The following is a 16,695-nucleotide window of genomic DNA, read 5'->3' as shown; positions in this document are numbered from 1 at the left end:
ATTCAATAAGATAATAATTCGAAATGCTGCTGTTTTAAAACAATGGTCCAATAGATCTTGATCTTGTTTAGTTTTGATTACTAAACTTTTGCCAGAAATTGTTTGACTTAAAAGATTATTTATTTTTAAAGACTTTGTTCCCAGTGTCTTGTTATTGTGTTTTAGTAATGCTTCTTTGAGTATTTCTTGTATTGTTGTAATAATTGTCAAACTATTGTTACTATCTAATTGAATCAGCTTATTGGTCAGTCTTGCCGAAACTCAGTTTTCAGTCAAAACTAAAAATCAAGTCTAGAATCATGATGCTAAAATATTCAGTGAGATTCATTTCAATTCACAAAACAAGCAATCAGACATTTACAGATTGGATTAATGTTTTTTATTGATGTTTTTCACTCTTTGCAGGAAGGCAAGTTTCAGTAAAATGTTACATTTTCAATGTTTGTACACAACAAACCATCCAACTTAAAATGAAAAACAGGTGTTACTGTTGAACTCATTGTTATAAATATGACAATTAACGAGTAAATTGTCCATACTCCTTCTGGGACATGTTTTGAACAGATGATAGTGTTTCATATGGACTTAGGACTCAGTATGTGAGGGTTCCTCAATGCTTAAAGGGAAATGGAAGGTCAACCTCAAGTCTTCCTTCACTAACTTTTATGTACGCTTGAGCGTCCGCTGAAGCTTGCTGCAGGAAACCATTAACAGTGGTATTGAACTGATCCACTACATGAAAAAACATGTCGATAATGTACTCAACTGAGTGGTTGAGCTGCTCAATATTTATGGCAGAGATGTGGTCAACAACATTCTTTAAGGCTGTGACAAAGTTGACATAAGTGAGATTGATGTAGACTAATACTGTATCTAAATAGTCAGACTTGACAGAGTCAACAAACTCCTGAGATTTCTCAACAATAGCCTTAAGGGTCTCACCAATCTTCTCTAGCATTGTGTCAACACTCTCCATATGTTTCACAAAGTCCACCAGTTTGGCAAAGATGGTCTTGAAAGTTGTTTTAACCTGATCCATGATCTGGCCTCCAGTGATTACATCACCAACTGGCATGCGCATTTTCACACTGCTGATCTGCTCAACAAAGGAGTTAAAGGAGACCTCAATGTTTTCATAGATAATATGGAGGGTAGAATCTAGAATAGTAGCAATGCTGCTGGTCAGCTTCTTGAGGACTTCAGGGAGGGTGGTCATCTCATCAGACCCAGGCAGTTTGAACTGGGTTTCCCTCAAGACCTTGACGACAGCATCAATAAATACCTGGACAGTCTTCTGGTACTGGACAATGATGTTCCTGAAGAAGATTGACAGCTGGCTCATTTGTGAGTCATAGTTGATTGCAGCTTCATAGGCCTCACTGATGCGGTTAACAACAGAGTTCCTTAACTCTTCCATGTAGCTTGTGATCTGGTACTTGTCAGCAAACATAGTGAATGCAGAAATGATGGAAGGGATTCTGGTCTTGAGTTCAGAGAGTACGACTTTGGGTGCCTCCATGTTGTAGGCGATCTGCAGGTTCATCTTATCAGCGTCCATTGAGGATGATTTGATAACTAGGACTTCAACATCATCCTCCGGGGCAGACTGTTTAATGGAAGGAAATTACATATTTTAGCTATATTTTAAATGTTGGCATTCATTTTCCATGTCAAAAAGGTAATGTTAATGATACTTACAGGATAACGACCATAGACTCTTGCACTCATCTGAGATGGGACTTCTCCATTGAACTGAATGCCCATGAACCCGGTTGAAGGGGTAGATACCGATGCACTGATGCCATCTTTGCCAGCAGCGTAACGAAGGTGAGCATCAGTGAATGTAGGACTGGTGATGTCCACGTTCAGGGTGTGGTGAGAGTTACTGAAAGAGAGATAAAGCATTTCAAATAAAAAGCCAACATTTATTTTTGACCTGGTATCATGAAAACAATCAATCAGATTTATACACATTGGAAAGAAGAAGAACAAAAACTGTAGATTGAATATTTACCTGTCATCAGCCTGGCGCTTTCTCCTAAAATGTGAAGAAAAGGAGTTAAATGCTTTAAACCTTGAATATCAGAAGTAATTATTCCAAATATGTTATGAAACAAAGACAACATTTTACCTCAAGGCTTGGGTAATGGCATGATTTACATCCATTTTCATGTCAGCGTGTGTCAGGACAACTTTGCTGACCATGTTCAGAGCCTCATTTTCAAAGTTGACAGTAGTAGAAACTAGTGAAATACATATTTTGTTATTTGGAGCTCAACAATGTTTGCAACACAAATCAGATACAATTAATGAGGAATTTAAATCAACTCACCATCCATGTCATAGTCCAACAGCACAATGACAGAGGTAGCAGAGGACTTTAGGGTGACTTTGAAGACAGGACCATCACCCTCTACTTCAGCTGCCACGTTTGTGGTGTACAGTGGGCTCACAAATTTGCCATTGGTAGAGATCTTCTGCTTGGTGGCTGTCACCTCAGCAACAGTTTTCCCAAAGATGGTGAGGTCCCCCAGGGTGTTTGGCTGAGAAATATCAATCTCAATATCAGCAGTCAAGGATGAAACTGGGGCAAGATCAATGGTAGCCTGGACCACATGCTTCCCATTGGTGCTAAAACTGAGCAAGTTTGCCTCGTTGTTGCCAGTATACTTCAGCACTGCATAGACACGACTCAGGGAGGCTTCAACAGCAAGATTCTCATTTACATCCATTGCAATGACTTTGTTGGTACCTTGGTTGAGCTTAGCATCAGCAATAATCTTGGAGGTGGAGCGTAAACCATCATTATTCAGATACAAATTGAAGTCATTATCCAGCACTCCCAAAAGGAGATAGTCCTCAAGCACTGTGCCATCCATGTTGGCCTTGTTTGTTGACTCCATGGAAACCTCCAAAAAGCTTCCCTCCAGCTTCAGACTATGGTCTACCTCTGCCTTTCCAACAGCCTTGATCAGAGGGAAGTTGAAATCACCTGTCATCCTGAAGGTGGAGACAGCATTGGTTTTGGTGTCTGCAACCAAATTTTGGTTTGCCTCAAGGTTGAGTATTGGCAGGGCAATCTTTGCAACAGTAGACACAGAGACAGCTGTTTCAAAAGTCTCAGTACTCATGCTGATGGTGCTGTCATGGGTGCATTCAATGTGAGAATTTTCAAGGGACAGGGAATTGGCCAACTTGATTCCTCTCCTGGTAGTCAGACTGGTGGTTCCATCGAGTTTGGCTTTAAGACCCTCAAACACAGAGGCTGTGGTAGCTCCCAGACGGAACACAAGATCTTCTTCAGCATAAAGTCCAGCATTAACATTCAGATTTAATATGGCAGACTTGACGGACAGCTCTGTGATCAGGTTACCAACAGAGGGAATCTGGATCAGACCCATCATATCAACAAGGGGGGCAGCCTCGCTTTTATGGTAAACAATCTTGGCATCCACATCCACAGTTTGCTCAGTTGTAGTCAAAATGTTGTTCAATCCAGTCTGCTCATACAGATTCAGATCAGTGATTTCTGGTGTACGGAAGTCAACGAATGGCAGGTCAAACTCAGGAATGCTGATGGGGGATGACAGGAAGTCAAGATTGGCCTCACTTTCGATGGCAACAAAGATCCCAGCATCATGTGGATTATTGTCAACAGTGTAGTTGTAGGATATTTTGTACTGATTAAGACGAGCCAGAGCTACTGTGTTAATCTTTTGGCTGTTAGGTTTTAGGGTGGCTGAGTAATCATTCTGCAGATCTATCTTAGCAATCAGAATTTCAAAAAGGTTGACCTTGGCATTTCCTTTGTTTTGGAAATCAAAGATGAGCTCAACAGGACGGACTACAATGTTGATTCCATTGGACAGGACTCCACTGATTTCGCCATACAGTTCTGTGTCATGGTTTGCTTTCAGCTCAGCCTTCAAATCATAAAGGTTTACATGTCCAGATGCCACCATCAGACTGTTCTTGATGATTGGTGCCTCTGCTTCATTGCGGACATTAAACTTGAAGAAGGAAAGGGTGCCAGATTCAGCAGTAATTTGCTGTTTCATTTTTAAGATGGTAGTGTCTGTGTCACCGGAGAAAGTTAGAGTGACAGTGCTGGGATTGATTGTCAGTTGCAAGTTGCTCTTGTGGGTGCCATCATTAGCATTGATTTTACCAGTTCCTGAATTGTCCACTGTTAGAGTGAGGGTGTAGCCATCTTGGCGGGCAACTGCTTTCTGGGTAACTGTCGCTTCACTCGTGACCTTGACAATTGGGAGGTCCATAACATGATTGTAAGTTGTATCGAGAGATGCAGACATTCCTTCTTCCATAGCAATAAAGGCTGTGTTCATAAAGTCAGCTGTGTAAGGTGTAGTGATAACCTTAATTGTAGTTTTGCCCTGGGCCTGGGCTGATTGGCCATAGAGAGTTACAGATGCCTGATGTTCAACTCCAAGATTAACATGGCTGAACTTAAGTGTCTCTGCAAGGACAACACGACTCATTTTTGGGAGTGCCAAACGAGCAGTGGAGTCTAGTTTGTAATTAAGAATTTCAAAACTTGGAGATGTGGCAAGGGAAGTAAGGAATCCAGTGAATTGAGGTGTCATTTCACTCTCAGTGGAGTTCTGGAACTCAGCAGAAGTCTTGACGGTGTAGATGGGAGTTTGGAATTTGATCTCACCATAGAGTTTACCGAAGCATGGGACCATAATATGAGTTGGAATGGTTGGCAATGTGATCTCAGGAAGCTGGAGAGACTTAACAAGCTTTTCTACAGGAACCTGGGGAATGGTAGGGAATGAGATCTCAGGAAGACTGATTTCCGGGAAGGACATCTCAGGCATTGAAGGAAGGTAGTTCATGGTCAGGTCTCCAAAGAAAGCATCCACATCAATCATTTTGATCTCAAAGTTTCCAATGAATTCAATAAGTTCAATGATTCTCTGCTTGATGTCCTCAAAGGAAATAGTGGTTGCGTGTACGGTATAAAGTCCCAGGATAGTGAATTCTGGGATGTCAAGCTGTGTTGGGATTTCAAACTGTCCAAGTTTATCCATGCTGAGCATTACAGAGGGCACAACAAGATCAGTGAGAGGAAGGGTGAAGGTTGGAATATTCAACTCAGCTTTCTTAAGTTCAACAATGAGTCCCTCAACAATCTGCTGAATCTCATTGATGATTTTTTGTTCAGGTGCCATGTTCTTAATCATCTCAACCATACTGGTTAACAACTCAGTGACCTTGGTGATGGCCCTAGTGTAGTATTTGCTCACAAAGTCCAGATAAGTGGTAATCGCAGCATTGACATTCAGATTTGTAATTTCTTCTTTAATGAACTCAGCCAAGGGCTTAATGATGTCCAGCACAAACTTATTAATTACATCTTTAACAGATGTAATCATTTCTGCAACTTTGATCTCTCTCAGGCTTTCCACAAATCCTCTGAATGATGAAAGAACAAGGTTGACAAAGTCTCTTGTTGCTTCAAGTTTCTGGGGGATTTCAAGAGCTCCGATCAGCTCATTGATGTAAACAGTGTACTCAGCAATAACTTGATTGGCATGATCCACAAAGTCATTATACTCCAATGACCTGAGCTTTTGCACAATAGTTTCAATATGCATATTCAGCTGTTGAATGATATCCTCAACGTGAGTTGTTTTCAAGTAGTTGATGGCATCCTGGAAGACTTGCACAAGTTTGGTAGGAATGTCTGCGTCCTTCACCTTGTTGACTACAGCACTGATTGTTTCCTCAATTTTCAACTGATGGATGAACTCAACAGCCTTTTCCAAGACAGCCTGGACCTTTTTGTCAACCTCAAACTTTACAATCAGCTCCCTCATCTTGGCATATAAATTGTTGATCTTTCCTAGGATGTCAAGATCCTGAATAATTTCCTTAACAGAAAATACAATTTCATTGAAAATCTCAGTAGGAATCTGACTCACAAGTGCATCAATGTAAGCTTTGAATTCGATTGATGAAATGTAATCCTTCAGCTCAACAACACATTTTTGCATGTCGAAGGTCTCAATCATTTGTTTCACATCACTCATGATTGTCTGTAGTTTAGCCTTGACTTCATATTTGGAATCCAAATCCTGCAGGAATGAGATGCTACTGCCCGTGAGTTTTTCCAAGTCGATCTGCTGGATCAGCTCCCTCATGGTATCAATCACATGCAAAACCATTGCCTGGATGTCATACTCCTCATTAATGGCATGCAGCTGTTCCTGGATCTTCTGGATGAGGGTCTCGGGCAGATTGCCACTAACAATAATGTCTTTCAGCATACCAGCAAAGTGGTGGATGTAAACTGACAGATCAGCCAGAAGATTCTCAACAGTAACCTTCAGGTTTGTCAAAGAGGCTTCCACGTCCTCCATGGAGATGACATATTCTTGGGTTAAATCATCAAAATACTGCTTCATCTGAGTGACCTTGCCTTCTACATTTAGTTGAGAAACAAAGTCACTTACATACTGGGGAAGAGCCTCAAGTTTAGCCTTTATCTCCTCATTGTTGATGTAGTCGTGCAGTGCCTCTACCACACGCACAACAACAACCTTGACACTTTCCAAGAATGCAGGGAGAGTTTCAAGTAAAGGAAACAGAATTATTTGACATTCTGTGATCTTGTCATACTTGAGGAAGGAAGAGATGGTGAATTCCTGGTTCTCTGTGGACTCCGCATTGAACATGTTTGTGAGGAAAGTGCCAGAAACCTCAATTCCAGTTCTCTCAGCAGTGTTGTAAACACTCATGTCCTGGTTAAAAGCGTGTTCATTCAATTTAGACTTCATTCTAAAACTGGTCTTCTGCTCTTGGGGTGACAGAACGGTATCCATCTTGTTGTCTAATGTGGTCTCAAGAGCAAAACCGTTATCTAGCTGCTGGTTTACTGATGCTCTGCATTCATGTGAGCTAGCAAAAGCCAGGGGTTGTGCTTTAAGGAGGAACTTGCCATAGAGCTGGGCACTATGCTTTCCATACATGGTCATGTCTCCATCAGCATTGAAGATTGCATCAAGGTTGAAATCAAAAGGAACAATGCTGCAACGGATGGTGTGATCAAAGCGGAATGGCTGTGAGTTGAAGCGAGCATCGTTGGTAATCCTTGCAGCAAGACCGACAACCTCAAGCTCAGTGTTGTGGCTCATGTGAGTTCCAAAAAGTTTTCCAATGGTGCTGCACTTTGCATTAGCTGTCATATCAGCATAGTTGACCTGATAGGTGTGCTTGATCTCTTCCTCACCATAGATGGCTTTCAGGTTTCCAGTCAGATCCATCTTGTAAAGCTCTGCCTGCAGCTGGGCCTCATTAATGAAGTTGGCAGCCAGAATGTTCAGGTTGTTATTAACATTTGCAGAGGCAGTGTATGGTTTCAGGTTGATGGTGATATCATGAGTGTAAGATGCATACTCACTGGCAGTAGCTTCAGCCTTTGAGTTGAAGTCAAGGCTAGAAAGAGTAATGGTCAAAGTATTGGCATTATCAACCTTGATGTCACGTATGGCAGCCTTGTTGGCGATGGATAGAGTAGCCGTTGAAGCATCAAGCCCAGCATTGAAGGTGTTTTCCAGGGACAGGGGGCTCTGGAGGGTATTTGTTCCACTTGTGGTCAAACCATCCTTGTTCATTTTAAGAGTAGCCTTATGGATAGCCTCATTCTCAAGGAGCTTTATGGTGGCATCGCTATTCACAGCCAGACCATTGACATCAAGGGAGGCAGTCAGCAGGGAGTAAACACGGTTTTCAGTGTGGTCAGCATTTGTCTCCATTCTCATTACAACTTCACCAGCACCAGCAGAGGCTTCAGCTTGGTTGTGGATCTTCATGCCAAGAACAACAGCATTTGCATCACATTTCAGTGACAGCTTGCTGTCTTTGAAGGAAAGCTCAGCAACATGGGTCAAGTGGTCTTCAAAGGCATTGGTGTTAGACACAACTGAGAGTTCACCATTGGCAAGCATTGCTGCAATTGTATTCTGGGCCTTGACAAGTGTGGAGTCAAGCTGAACCGTAGAATCGATCTTTGCTTCTTGCTTGAATGGGAAGATGGCAAATGACTGGGTTGAAATGGTCTTGCCATACACTGGTCCAGCAGTGAAGTCTCCCTTAAAGTCGCTATGGGCAGAGATTTCTTCAGCGTTCATTCCTGTTGTGCCATCGTGGCCTAGGATGAAATGAACACCAAGTGGGCTTTTGGCTTCAATCTTGCTGCTTGATTTCAGGTTAAGTTTGTCTGTGAAGGTTGCTTCTTCAGTGATAACAACAGTGGCTTCAAGGAATTTATGAGCCAAAGAGCTTTCCAAATGGGCCTTGATGGAATCAGTAGTGGCCAACACTCCAGAGCCTAAATAAAAAACAAAAGGAAAAAATGATGATTTAAAGATGAATAGCTATTGATTATTTCATTAGGGAACATTGTAACTGAAATCTAGAACGTTTTACTTTGTATACATCATTGGAAGTTGAAGACGAACTGAACACTCCTCAACCAAGAGTAAACAGCACATAATTGTAATGTTGAGTTAATGATAGCCATATAACAAATTAGAAATCATGAATGACATTCACTTTTAATTACCTGTCATCGTAAATGAGAGGATGTCAACTGGGGAGGTTCCTCTCACATCAAACTTAGCAGAGTAGCTTGGTGTATCAACAATATCTTTGCCGGCAGCCATTGAGGCCTCTATTTCATATAGGTTGCTTTTCATCAAAGTTGAAATCTCAGCTTTGCCAAAAAGAGGAATGGACAGAGTAAAGCTCTCAGGAACAACAAGCTCTGGGATGGGAATTTCCATGGACACAATCTCCAGTCCAAACTGGGGTAGTGACACGCTCGGTGTGGTCAAGGCTGGTGGGAAGTGAAGTTCTTCTGTTGACTTTCCTCCAAGAGGGAGAGGGATAGCAATGCTGAAGTGCTCATTGTTGAAGTGGTAGACAGCCTTTCCCTCGCTGTTATAAAGAAAAACGTAAAGTGCATTAATGTTTTGGGAAAAAACGATAATTTAAACATTTACCTTGTAGTTTTTCACACTTACGTCTTGAGGAACAGTGTCTCTGGCAGGGAAATCTCAGGCATATCAGGCACTCTGAAGTCCTTAATGTAATGGAATTCATCACCATGCTTTTCCATGTAGTTGTTTGTTTCCTAAAAAAGTGACAATCAGTCTTTTATTCATGACCAACCATTTAACAAATAGCAATGTAAATAAGTGTTAAATCCGAGATTCATACCTCTGCAAATGTATTGAAGATCTGACGGACTTTCATTTCAGTATGCCCCACCTGCATGTCAAGAAGTTGGTTGCCATACATATCTACCATATCAGCCATTGGCAAGCTGGTTGTCTCAGTGTTCACATCAGACTTGAACTCAACCTCAAACTTGCTGGCATCTGTAAATATAGAGAACAATATATTAAATCCAGAGAAATTAGGAAATATTTCTCTAATCCTAAAATTTGAATCATTCTGGGAGTAAAAGTATGCTAGCAAACAAACCAACACTTTGCTCACGTTTACCAACAATTCTAACACTGTCAGATGTAGCTACATTTAGGATGTGAAACTGGTTTATATGCTACTGTCTAAGAAGTAAATCACTTTTAACATGTCTTATGTCATAGTCTGAAAAAAGGGCCCTTTGAAAGTAACATTACCATATTTCATTGCGATTTTCTGCTCGGATTTGGCAGCCATAACCTTGATTTCACTTTTAAGTTCCAACTCCAATTCCTCATCACGTTTCATGTTAGCTGTGAAAGTGGCATCAGCATTGATTGAGGGGACAAGAAGTTGGACTTGCAGCATAGCCTCCTTCATCTCTTTCAAACTGAAAGAAAGGACACAGAGTTAGCTTAATCTCAAGGATGAGGGTGAAATATATGTCATTTTATGAGCATTTATGTTGTTTTTCTTACTTGGCACGGCCAACCAGAGAGAGCTGAGGGATGTTCTTGTTTATGAGGTCAAGAGAAATGGAGTGAGTTCCTTTGCCCTTGGTGTTTCCATCGACAACACCCAGCCTGAGTCCAGCCTCCACATCGTAGTCTGGGATCTGGATGTCAGCTGTGATGACATTCTTTCTCCTGTTATATTTCATGATCGCTCTGGCCTCAGTGGGCTCTGCACCTGATGTTGAAAAACCAAAAGGTTAATATATATTAACTGCACTTAATGTGGGTTTTTTCAAATTGAGCTATTGATAAGCCCTAAAGATCCTTCAATATTTGCCCCTACCTTCAGCCCTCAGAACAAACTTCACAGAGTCGACCTTCTGCCGTCCCTCTTCTCCCTCTCTCAGAAGCTCGTAGGCAATGGTGGCTGTGTACTCAGTGACTTCACCAGTGGGGTGGAGCTCCACGGCAAATCTGTTTAGATAATTCAGTTAATTAATCAATATTGTTAGGTAACTTAAACAAAAGACAATGATGTGCCGGTGGTTTAGAAAGTCTTGCTTACTTGCTGTCTCCTGTGATGGGGAAGAAGGGGGCTGTCTCGTGAGAGAAAGCATCGGTGTACTGAAGATCAGTGCAGTATTTCATTCCAGCAAAGAAGGGAGTGCATTCGCTAACATCAACCTTGTCCATCACCATAGGGGGGATGGTCTTCACCTCTGATCCAGTCACTGCCACCAAGGTGTTTCTATATGTTAAGGGTAGATAAGTTAGAATACAACTTAGAAAAAAATAAATTGAAGATTGAAGATCCCTCTCATTATTCTAATGCAGCCTTTATTACAGACACAAAAAAAGAGTTGCACTTAAGCTACAAATACAGCTGCTTTCCATCTTGTTAAACAACATTGTCCCCTTTAAAATGTTGTACATACAGGTATACATATTGTTGCTGCTTTCCAAGCAGAGTTGCAAGGCATTTTTTTCCTGTTACTTACGTCATTTTGATGAGCTTTGTAGGACGTGTTGGAGCAGGGATGGTCAGCTTCACATTGTCACTTTCCATGGAGATCTTTGCACTAAGCCCACTTTCGTGGAAAATGTTGGTATGCATCTCTAAACCAGAGTTGATATATTCAGGGATGTGGGAGCCAATCTGTGATACAAACTCAATGCCGGCGGAGGGCATGAAGGTCACTTCGCTCTGTGTGGGCAAATAGGAGAAAGGAGAAGACCTTTGGTGATCGGGTTTATCATAAAAATAAATACTTGTGTCATTATAACACATTTATGAATAATTACCATGTCACGGGCAATCTGAAGACCACCCTTGATGCCGGGGGTGAAAGTTCCAGACATTGTAATCCTCAGGGGCACACCAGTGGCAGTCGGCAGGAAGAATTCATTATCCATGAAGATGTAGTGGGCAAAGATTGTGTTGTCAGCCTTGGTCATCAGTGCCTTCATGATCTGTGGCAAATACAAATACACATTAGACATTTTAATAATTTACAAGGAACTTACAATGAATGCATTGTTTCTACTATGCTCTTTAAAGAAATGTCCTTACATCAGTTGGGAACATTTTGAACATGCTGTCAACCATCATGGCAGCAGAGTAGGCCAGCTCCTCCATTTCATTGGTCTTCAGATATCCCAGCTCATTACCCAACAGCCTCAGGTAAACCATCGCCTCGGGAGACTGTGCTGTCTTCATTTCATTTACGAGTTTGTTGAGGTTGCGTCCAATCTCCCTCATCAGGTTCTGTGATGCCTAAACAGAAAAGTCCATACTATATTACTTAATTCATTGCAGTTGGTATAAATCAAAATAAATTATCACTAATAACATCAATTAAACTTTTATACTTTTGATATAAAAACTATTTTTCTAAATACCTGTCTCTTCTTCCTGTCCTTCTTCAGAGCAGGGAGCATGTTCTGCAAGATCTCATTGACTCTGAGTGGCATGTTTTCAGAGACAAAGTACATTGTCTCCAGGGCAGTGTCGGGGAAGAATCCATTCTTTCCAAACAGGGCTTCCACAGTTGGCTCAAATCCATTGCCCTCCATACCAACCTGTTAGGGTGAAGAACATTATGACATGACACACTTACAGACCTCAGAACATTTTGTTCCTAGTTTATGGAAAAAACATAGCTCAAAGGGTTTACCTCCATCATGTCGATGTCATAGCCGAATGCCTTCAGAGTCATTTCAAGCATGACCTCCTTGGGCAAGTAGCTGCTACCCTCAAAGAACATGTTGCCTTCCACAGATCCAATCTTGTAGTTGCGAGAGAACTTGGTGGGGTCCATAGGTGCCCCGACCTCATTGCCCTGAAGTGCATCAAGGATCTTCTGTCTCAGTCTGAAGGACAGAAAACAAATATTACAGTTAAATATCTGATAATGATAAAATGGGGAAATATACTAACCATGTTGTACAACAACAAATGTATGACATTTGAATATAAATCTGAAACTGCGTTTCACTTACTCTCGGGTTGCTGGCTCAGTTGAGGACAAAATGTTGGTAATGTGGGAGATCACAAAGCTCTTGACTTGTTGGTCCTGCTCATTGGGCAGGGCATCAGCCAGCTGGGCCAGTTCAGTGGGCTGGGGGTCTTTCATGAGTACCAGATATGCAGCAATACGCTTTTGCATTGGGCTTGCGCCGTCCAAAAGCACTTGCATGAGAATCTCTCTGCCCTATGAAAGATAGACATCAATATAATTAGTAAAAGGTAGAAATAATTATTTAGACGTTTTGTCAAACCTTTGAATGAATTTGACTTGCCTCCTCTGGGACGGGAGTCAGTCTGAAGGCCTGGATGGCAGCCTGTTGCACAGCCAGGGAAGCATCAGGTTGGTTCACACACTGGATCACAGCAGATCTGAGTGCAGGACCAGCAGCTCCCATAGCTGCTGCCATGTTTCCAATAACCTGAAATCAAAGGACATATTAGTTTTGTGCTCATTGGTGTTTTATGTTATTTTGCTTTTGATCTGAAGCAAATGTTACCCACTCTCAATGTCAAGAAAGTGTTGTCCTTGTCACCAGAACAGTCACCCAACTGGGAACCCATGAACTCAGCAACAGCGAAAATCTCAGGGATCAGTTTGCCTTCAGCTTTGTAAAACCTGGTCAAAAACAAAATACATAATATTATAATTCAAAGCTTGCTTCTCCTAATAATCAAAAGAGGGAACATGTTTGCTGAAACATTATTCAGTGATTGAATACAGAATAAATGGGGGTTAACTTCACTCACCTCTTTACAACATTGCTCAGGGCATACATGATGGGCTTGCTGGGCTTATATTTGGCCATCTCGAGCATGTCATTGATCAGGAGGGCAGAGGGATTGGACACCAGTCCCATAGCAAAAACACCGGCATCAACCTCGAGTGAGGAAGTGTCAAAGGTCCTGAAGATCTGCATGATGGCACTGCTGCACTCAGGGGTTCCACACTGGGCCAAAACCTGGTAGGTCAGGGCACTGGACACTTCAAGAGCCTCTGGAATGGCGGGACTCAGGGTCTCGGTCTTCATTCCACGGACCATACTGACAAGCACGTGGAAGAGGTGGGCTCTCTTTTCACCATCAGTCTCGGGCAGAGAGGCCAGTTCTCTCAGGAGGTTCAGACCTGCATCTTTATCCTGGATAGCACTCTTGTCCTCAACAGCGTCCATGTGAAGACCCTTCACAATACCACCTGTGAAACAATAGCAACATAGTTATAATGTTACCGTTAGCTTTTTTTAATCAATCAAATGTATTTTGAAAGAATACACATTAAACAAAGGACTTACTGTGGTCAAAGACTCTTTCATTGCTAGGAGAGACCTGAACCAGAGTCAGTTCTTGCTTTCCAACATTGGTAATTCCATGTTCTCCACTGGTGAAAGAAAATCACATGCTTAACAATACTGTTGACCTCTTGTACAAGACATATCAGTATGTCACTTATATGACAACACACTTTTAAGAGTCTAATATGATGTTAAACTTACTTGTGAGAGAAGGGAAGGAGGATGTGGTTTTCAATGCATGAGCCAGAGGTCATGTGTTTTTCCGCATTGTCAAACTTGTAGTGGCAGGCCTGTGAGCTGCTGACCAGCTGGGCAAGAGGATAGTGCTGAAAAAAAGATCATATTAATGCAGTGAATTAATCAAAGTTAAGTTGAATAGTATCCTCCCACATACCACTTCAATTACATATACTTAATTCATGAATGTAATTGATTATCTGAAAGGTTCATTTTGCTACCTCAGCTAATTGGATATCTTACCATGCCAGAGATAAGTGCCAGTGGGCTGGTGTGGTCTCTCAGTGGGACAAATTTGTCACATCCGGACAGGTCCCTGTTGAGGCTGATGTCAGTTGCGATGTCCTCTCTTGCGTTGACTGTGGATTGGGTCTTGCACTTGCCATGGATGGTGGGCTGAAATAGATGATTAGAGATTTTTTGTATGTACTACAGGCAGTTTTTTTTAATCGTAAATACAAACATGACATACTTTTGAAGGTGCTACTAAAATATGCAAATTTCAAAGCATTCTTTCATGAATGTACCATGTTCTTGTTCTTGTCTTCTTCCAGCAGAGGCACAGCCAGGGCGGAAATGATTCCCCTTTTGATGTTCAGGATGGTAATTGTCTCACCTTCCTCGGGGTACAGTTTGACATCGTAAACTCCCTCAACCACGACCTTCAGAGGATACCTAAAACAAAATACATGATATTAAGATTAAAACTCATGAATAAGTTGAATTGTGATTAATGTTTGAAAGAAAATAATCTTTGATAGGGATTTTCATGAAGTGACATACTTCTCCATTTCAGCAGCAAAGGCATCAGAGGTGGCTGCAGGAGCGAACACAGGGTTGCCCTCTGTGTCCATATCGACCACCTCACTCAGGCTACAGCCAGTGGTGCGGACGATGTAACTGCAAGACTGGGGTACTTCAACTGAAACCTGTGAAAAATTGTATACGTTTATTTTTATCTCACCCTCTGAGAAATGTATAGAAAGAAAATAATCGGATGACTAAACAGATGATTGTGAAAAGATGTTTCTTGTACCGTGCATGAGCCCTTAGGTCCATTCCTGAGCTGTGAGGCTCCGTTGATGGCATTCAAAGATTCAGCTTCATATAGGTATTCATACGTGTGGAGGGTCTTGTACCTTTGGGCCACTACAAGAGAAGACAATATTAAGAATTGATTTTGTAAGCAAAAGCCATCTTATTACTTCCATAAAACTACTATTCAATTGTAGACTGGATGTATTCGAGTCAAGGAAACGTCTGGTGTAACTTACATAGGCAGGTAGGTTGGTCTTCATCTTGGGCAACTATTAAGAAAAAAGTCAGATTGTTTATACTTTAGAAATTAAAATGCAATTACAAATAATCAGATTGATTTGAACATAAAAACATTACATAGTAGAAACTACATAAATCCATAGTTAGTCTTCCATACTTATAACAGTGTTCATTTTTTAAAGATAATCATTTTAAAAGTGTATTATAACGTGCTTTAAACGATTCCAGTGGTGAAATAATTCATCACATTACACATTACAAGTTCCGCTCAGACTGAAAGAAAATATTCTTCCTCCTCTCCCAAGATTGGCAGAGGTCAGAGGTAGAGGTAACTTTACAAGAGAGTAAAACAGTAGACCTAATTCTCTAACTCGCCCAACAACAATATGTTTTTACTAAAAGACACTTTCAGAAGTCTATTCCAAAACCAAAGCATTTAACATTTACCATGTATACTGTTGGATATTTATAATGATTAGCATATACAAGCACAATTGAATGACAGTTAAAAGCTACAAGATTCTCTACAGTGATTTTTCTCTAAAATGTACTGCTTTATTTGCCCGTGATTTACTAATCTCCATTTCCAGCAACCATAAGCAATAATGTTCAGCATAATCTGCAGACTACTGTTCAGTAAATCAACAACACATTAAACAGCCTTGGCGACAGTAACCATCTTTTCAGTTTGCAATAATCTATTAAGATTTTGACCAATTTTATAGAAAATGTGTTTACAAAAATGTATTACCATTATTCACCAGAGATAACTGAAGTGAAGTTATCACATTTTTGTGTGCTTAAAGGCATTCTACTTTTGAGCATGCAGCTTTTGCATCTATCGAAAGCTGTATTTTCACATCGTTTTAACAGTGCTGTCTCAATTATTTCTGTTAGGATTATTATCCACATGCACTTATACTAAGTAATTTTCAAAGATATATACAAAGTTTGAGTGTTTTCCAAGAAGTACTTACAAGCCAAGGCAGCTGTGCTGAGGATCAGCAATACGCAGAGCTTTGTATCCCCCATGATGGGTTCGGTAAAGCTCTCTCCCTTAGTTGGAGCGAGTACTCGGTCGAGACTGATTCTTCTGCTAGAGCTTGGGACTTTTATACCTCAGCTGGGCTCTGTCAGGAGACTGGGAGGCACAGATAGTGCTTTGAACGCTCAAAGTCCACCCAACCCTCCTGTGTGGAGGGACAAAGGCAACAGTTGAAAAGATACCCATGGCTCAAAGCACTCAATTTAGTTTAATCTTAAAAACTTGCTCTTGTAAGAGCATTAAAAATGCATTTTTCATTTACAGATATATTAAAATGCGCAAAGGACTAGATGAAATATTTGTATTGATAAAGCACATTAAGCGTAGCTTTAAAAAAAATACTAATGAATTTAAAAAAACTTCACTATATGAAATGTAAATTAGCTATCCATGAAAATTAGTTGTGTCACA

At 41.0% G+C, this 16,695-nt stretch overlaps 1 protein-coding gene across 1 annotated transcript; it reads right to left on the bottom strand.

Annotated features, from left to right (window-relative positions):
• Positions 1 to 361: 361 nt before the first annotated feature.
• LOC117492689 (apolipoprotein B-100-like) lies at positions 362 to 16,319 on the bottom strand. Its single transcript, XM_034143083.1, has 29 exons — positions 16,217 to 16,319; positions 15,236 to 15,268; positions 14,998 to 15,110; positions 14,745 to 14,890; positions 14,489 to 14,636; positions 14,205 to 14,357; positions 13,926 to 14,050; positions 13,725 to 13,810; positions 13,183 to 13,627; positions 12,937 to 13,051; positions 12,708 to 12,854; positions 12,408 to 12,619; positions 12,083 to 12,278; positions 11,808 to 11,987; positions 11,479 to 11,682; positions 11,211 to 11,378; positions 10,907 to 11,112; positions 10,474 to 10,656; positions 10,252 to 10,382; positions 9,933 to 10,143; positions 9,672 to 9,844; positions 9,247 to 9,407; positions 9,051 to 9,160; positions 8,591 to 8,964; positions 2,333 to 8,356; positions 2,132 to 2,243; positions 2,015 to 2,038; positions 1,699 to 1,885; positions 362 to 1,606 (listed from the first exon to the last, which is right to left on the bottom strand). The coding sequence occupies exons 1-29, from the start codon at positions 16,269 to 16,271 to the stop codon at positions 611 to 613; spliced, it is 11,418 nt and encodes a 3,805-aa protein (XP_033998974.1). The 5' UTR covers positions 16,272 to 16,319; the 3' UTR covers positions 362 to 610.
• Between the last annotated feature and the right edge of the window lie 376 nt (positions 16,320 to 16,695).

This window comes from Trematomus bernacchii, unplaced genomic scaffold (genome assembly GCF_902827165.1).
Source record: "Trematomus bernacchii unplaced genomic scaffold, fTreBer1.1, whole genome shotgun sequence".
Taxonomy (NCBI): domain Eukaryota; kingdom Metazoa; phylum Chordata; class Actinopteri; order Perciformes; family Nototheniidae; genus Trematomus; species Trematomus bernacchii.
This window is presented reverse-complemented; position numbering and strand designations above follow the sequence as displayed.